The following is a 5,611-nucleotide window of genomic DNA, read 5'->3' as shown; positions in this document are numbered from 1 at the left end:
CTGCCTGGATGGCCAGGTGGGCAGCCCTACCCTCTGCTGCTTCCCAACATAGCCTGGGCTGGAGAGTGATGCTCCCAGCCCTGCTTTAGGCTGGTTGCAATAGGCAGGAAGAAGTGAAGGTTGCACCCCTCAGGCTGCAGCCCGGGAGGCCTCCTCCCAATAAGCCACGCTCATGAGCTGTCTTCAGGGGCCAGGACTTCCCAGAGAGTCTGCTACCCCAAGCCCCCCTGCCTCCTCAGGTCCATCAGGGGAGTCAGGACGCCAGGACTTCTTGGCCACTAGCTGTGGCCATTCTGGGACATGTAAGCTGCCAGGGCTACCACCACGGCCACATAGAGACCAGCCCCAATGGCGATGGAGAGTGTGGCCAGGAATAGGGCCCGGCGGGAGGTGGTGCTGGCCAGGCGGAAGTCCCCCTTGGAGATGGCCTTGCTGGTCTAGGGAGAGAGAGGCGCTGATGAAAGGGAGCATCCCCACGCCCAGCAAACAGCCCCAGCCTGCCAGGCCCTGACCCCAGGCCCCCCAGAGGAGCGGGGTGGCCAGAGCAGAAGCCCTGGGCCCCACGGGCTCTTACCCCCTGGGAGAAGTAGAAGGCAGCTATGCCCAGTGGCCAGAAGCAGCAGAGCATGGAGAAGATCGTGAGACCCAGGTGGTCCCTGGGAGGCAGCGTAAGGAAGTTGTCTTCGCTTTCACTCTCTGTCGAGGTTGCATCACTCTGCAAAACACGAGTGGGCTCTTGTGACCTGGCCCAGGATCACCCATTGGCAGTGATGTGGGGCAACGGGAAGACCATCTGTTGTTAGTGGGAGTGTGGGTTGGGCTCGGTACTCTCCACCAAAAGCTTTGACAGTGAATGGCCCAGTGATTCCACCCTTAGGAATTTATCACTAGGAAAGAATACAAATATACACGTACCGGAATGTTCATCATAGGGTAGTAATTGTGAAAGATTAGAAACAATCTCAACACCCAATGACCAGGAGATTGGGTTAATAACTGATGCAAGAACCTACAACGGGATACCATGTAACCCTTAAAAATCACCTTGTAGAAAATATTAGATTACGTGGAGCAAAACTGACATACGTTGCTTAAAGAGGACTACAACAGCAACAGCAAAATGGTAATTATGTGAGATGAAGGATGTGTTAACTAACCTTATTGTGGTAAACATTTTGTAATACGTACATGAATCAAATCATGGCATTATACACCTTAAACTTAAACAATGTTATACACAAATTATCTCTCGATTGAGCTAGAAAAAAAACAAGAACAAAAAGTGCTATTAAAAAATTAAATATTCATGACCCTTAAAACCTGTGAATCGCTATGTTGTACACCTACTTACATAATATTGTAAATCAACTATACTTCAATAAAAAAGATACCCTAATGCAGTTAATCTTAAAATAATTAAATAGCCCAAGCTAGTGTTTCTCAAAGTGTAGATAGCACCCGTGTCAGAAGTGCCTTTTTTTTGGTAACATACAGATTCCTGGACCCCAAGCCAGGCCTACAGAATCTCAGCACCTGGAGGTGAGCCCAAGAATCTGCATTTTAAACACACATACTCACCTCCTCCTCCTCCTCCTCCTGGTCGTCCTCTTGGCCTTGGAGCTCCTCTTGAACCCCGTAGGACACGGTCTGGATGGTGACATCCTCTTCCGCTTGGCCAGGTTCTGTGGACCGCTCCGTAGGCCCAGCGGAGGGCTCCCTGCTCTCTGTGAAGCTGGTTTCGCAGCTGTCTGCCCTGGGCTCCTTGAGCTTGTCCCTCCCCAGGAGGCAGTTGGGCCTGTACCAGGCCTCCACGGCCAGCTGCAGGGATCCTGGGTCCAGGAGCTGGTGGGCGTGAGCAGGCCCAGCACCACCCAGGAGGTAGGAGTAGATCTTCTCCCGGCACGGCCAGGCGGGAGAAGCCTCGGGGTAGGGGTAGGGGCCATGGAGGTGTGCGGGGTTCTGAGGCAGCAGTGGGTTCTGTAGCTCACTCAGACTCTCCATGGTTCTGGGGGCAGCTCTGGGGAGGAGAGCCCCAGAGCCCCAGGACTTGGTGGCCAGCTGAGCAGTCCTCAGAGAGCCTGCTGGGAGAGCAAGACAGACACTGAGGCCGGCATTCTGGGTGCAGGACCGGAAGTGGTGAAGAGCACAGACTCTGCAGTCTGACTTGCTCTAGACCCTGCCTGTACCACTGGCCAGCCGCAGGACCTTGAGTTGGCCATTCAACTCCTCAGAATCTCCGTTTCTTTGTCTGCAGATTAGGGATAGCGGCAGTACTTACCTCATAGAGTTGGTTCATTCATCTATCCATTCAACACATAGTTACTGAGCATCAGCGATGGCCAGGCACTGGACAGATGCTGGGGATGCGATGGTGAGAAGGACGGGAAGCAGGGAGAGGAAGAAAGATGCACACTTTGTCTTCCAGAGCTTACAACTGGTGGAGAAAACGCCTGCCCTGAAGGAGAAGTACAGCAGAGGGTGTGAGAATGTACGATGGATAGAACTGACACAGAGGCGCAGGGGAGGCTTTTGAACTGAGATCTGAAGGAAGAAGATGAGCTGACAAGGTGAGGGGAGGGGGGACACGTTTCATGGAGAGGCCGAATAAAGGATGGTAGGCAAGGGAGCTGAGAGAAGGCTGGTGTGGCTCAGGGTACAGTGAAAGGTGTGAGATGGAGTGCAGGCCCAGACCGTGCAACCCCGTTTAGGTCTAAGGGGCCTTCAGGGATCTTGGCAGGGGTGATAGGATGAGATTTGGGTCCTGAAGCCTTCCTTGTGGCTGTGTGTGGGGGGCGGCTTGGACTGACTGTGATACCAGTAGGAGGCTTTGCCATGGCTTCAGGTAAGTTGGGGACAACTGGGACTCAACGGTGAGGAGATGGAGAAAAGGGGGCCGGCCTTGGGAGATACTGACAGGACTTGGTGGCAGGTGGGATGTTGGGTTGCCAGAGGATTTGTTCTAGGGTTGGTGTGACCACCGTTAGCTCAGAGCTCGCTACATGCCATGTGCTCACAGAGGTCAGTTCTTCCTGAGGAAGGATGCTTCTCCCCAGGTATGGTCTTAGGGGGATGCACCTTAGGCTAACCTCCCTTATAAGGCAAGTTGTGGGATCTGGGGCAGGGCTTCCTGGGTGCTAAGGTATGGACTTGCACATCCCAGTTGGAAATGTAGACACCCTCAGGGGCTGCCTCTTCCTCTTTCAGTCAGCCCTGAGCACCTACTGTGCATTTGGGAAGGGCGCATAGTGGGTGCTCAGGACTGGCTGAAGGAGAAAAAGGTAACTTTTGAGTGTGTCTACAGCAAATCCATACACACTCTGGGGTGTGGCAGGTAGAAGTGGGGTCTGGAGAGAGAGAAGGGGCACGCCAGGTGGCCTCAGGAGGCTTGCTGTCTCCCTCCCAGGCACATCATGAAGCTGGTGGGGGCCAGGGTCATGTCTTGCCCTGGATTTATAAACTGGAGGTTGGAGACTCAGTCCTGGCCCTGACACTTTGGGCAAACTTTCATGCCCTTCTGAGTTTCCTCACCTGTACAGTGCAGGTGATAATCCCTGCCCACCACACGAGGTTGTTTTGAGGATCCAAAGAGATGGCCGATATGCAAGTATGTTGTATATTATAAGTGGGAGGGGCTGCTATGCTCATTTCTGGGCTTTAGAACTTGTCTTCACCCCCATCTCTGGCCAGGACCTTTTTTGGCCTTCTAGCTGGTGCTCTGCTAATGGTAAAGGGTGAGATATTTTTTGCCCTCGGGACTGGGTTTATCTTCCCCAGTCCTATTCCCTACCAAGAATTCACAGCCAAAGCCTTGCAAAGGCCATTTCTTCTGCCCCAAGAGAAGTGGCTGGATTCTAGAAAGCTGGTTCTTGGGGAGCATTAAAGACAGAGCATGGCCCCAGATATAATGCCCAGGGAATGGGACAGAGCGAGGGGAGGAAGAAGGCCAGGCGAGATTGGGGGAGGGCAGTGAGGGAGTGTCCGAGGGAGGCCAGGCTCTCCTGGCTGGGTTGCTATGAGGGCAGAGGGTGGGCTGTTGCCTGCCTCGGGGCAAAGGGTCAAGGAGAGACTGCCGCTGGCTCAGAGGCTCTGAGAGCCTGAGAAGTGAGGCCTTGGAGCTGGGGTTCCAAGAACGTCTAACAGAGAATCCTGGAGGGGCGCAAAGGAGAGCACGTGGTCCAGGTGCCCAGCTCTTCACCCAGGGAGGACACAAATGGTGCTGGCGACACTGGACTGCTACGTGCCTGGAGGGCCTGTGGGTGCATTAACCAGCTGTGGCAGAAGTTTCTCCACATACAGGGACTGGGGAAGTGGGGAAGCTTAGGTCACTACTTTCGGGGCTGCTCACAAATGCAGGGGCCTCACTACTTCTCTCTCCTTCCTCTCCAGAGGGCAAACATGCAGGGAGGGAGCCCTTGGACTGTAGTGACGTGGAAGGGCTCCTTCCTGCTGGTGGGGGAGCTGGGCACCTAAGGCAGAGGCCTCACAGGGCCACGCTGACGCCTGGGCTCCTTGGGGCATATTCCCAGCAGGTCTGGTCTCTCTAACCCCCAAGGGCAGCTTCGGAGCCCCTGTCACAGCCCGCCTCCACCAGCAGATGTGACCCACATATGTGGAGCCAAAGGACATGTGATCATAGGCACATGTACTCAGTTAGGTACGCTGAGTTTCCATTCCTGCTCCGCCCCCATTAGCTTTTTGACCTGGCACAGTTACAGTCATTTTCTCCATCTGTAACAAGAGGGGTTGGATTAAACAGCCATTGATGTGATAGTGGCACTAATATACCGTGATCCCATAGCCTCAAGGAGTCCCTCAGAAGTGAAATCCCCCCGCTCCCTATCTTCTTCAATAGTCAGGAAGAGGTGAGCACACTCAGCCCCCAGTGAGTGCAGTTTTCACCTTCCCCACTATGGCCCCTCCAGCAGGTCGAGGGAGGCAAAGGAAAGGCAACACGTCTATTTGCCAAATGGGCCGTGGAGCCAAGGAGTTATTGCCCAGCTTCCCACTCCCCCTGGGCTGCCCCCGTCCCGGCCCTGCCCCTGCTCACCTCGCCCACCCTCTGCGCTTCCATCCATGTGGGCCTTTCTGAGGGAGCAGGGCTGTGGAGACCAACCCTAGGGCCCTCGGAACAGATTAATGCATCATATTCACCCCTGCCCCAGGCTCTGCCTCACCAAGAGGCCAAGCTCTAATCCCCCAGAAGCAGAGGAGGGATACTTGTGTCCAGGAATCAGGCCCTGGAGCTCTGAAGACCATAGGGGCATTTGCGGGGTGCTCGTCCAGGGCAGGCAGGAGTGGCTGTGTCCCAGCTCACCCCCCTGTTCCTACCAGCCACCCTCTCTTGGCCAAAGTACACCCAGCTGAGCCTCGGAAACCCAAGCCACATAGCCTCGCCTGGATCACTGCTCTCCAACCCCCCAACACACACATACTCTGATGGCGCCTTTAGGCAGAACTTCTCAGCACTTCACGCACAAACATGAAGCGTGCATTCACCCCGGGTTTTCCACAGTAGGGACAAACTGGAAGCCACCTGAACGTCTAACATCTGGGGACAAGTTAAGTAAATTATGGTGCAAAAACACAACAGTGCAAGGCCTTCAAACAGGTT

The 5,611-nt window shown here is 54.6% G+C and overlaps 1 protein-coding gene across 1 annotated transcript; it reads right to left on the bottom strand.

Annotated features, from left to right (window-relative positions):
• Positions 1–278: 278 nt before the first annotated feature.
• On the bottom strand, positions 279–2,001 carry SYNDIG1L (synapse differentiation inducing 1 like). The gene is made up of 3 exons (XM_024737743.1): positions 1,579–2,001; positions 575–715; positions 279–437 (listed from the first exon to the last, which is right to left on the bottom strand). The coding sequence occupies exons 1-3, from the start codon at positions 1,999–2,001 to the stop codon at positions 279–281; spliced, it is 723 nt and encodes a 240-aa protein (XP_024593511.1).
• Positions 2,002–5,611: the final 3,610 nt, after the last annotated feature.

The sequence above is a fragment of the Neophocaena asiaeorientalis genome, unplaced genomic scaffold (genome assembly GCF_003031525.2).
Source record: "Neophocaena asiaeorientalis asiaeorientalis breed wild unplaced genomic scaffold, Neophocaena_asiaeorientalis_V1.1 scaffold49, whole genome shotgun sequence".
NCBI lineage: Eukaryota > Metazoa > Chordata > Mammalia > Artiodactyla > Phocoenidae > Neophocaena > Neophocaena asiaeorientalis.
This window is presented reverse-complemented; position numbering and strand designations above follow the sequence as displayed.

What these genes read in the sequence shown, in the direction of transcription:
- SYNDIG1L (XM_024737743.1), bottom strand. Translation starts at nt 2,001, where the DNA reads ATGGAGAGTCTGAGTGAGCTACAGAACCCACTGCTGCCTCAGAACCCC. An exon ending in AGGAGGAGGAGGAGGAGGAG is followed by an intron (nt 716 to 1,578) that starts GTGAGTATGTGT and finishes CGTGTTTTGCAG; the next exon opens with AGTGATGCAACCTCGACAGA. An exon ending in CCTTCTACTTCTCCCAGGGG is followed by an intron (nt 438 to 574) that starts GTAAGAGCCCGT and finishes CTCTCTCCCTAG; the next exon opens with ACCAGCAAGGCCATCTCCAA.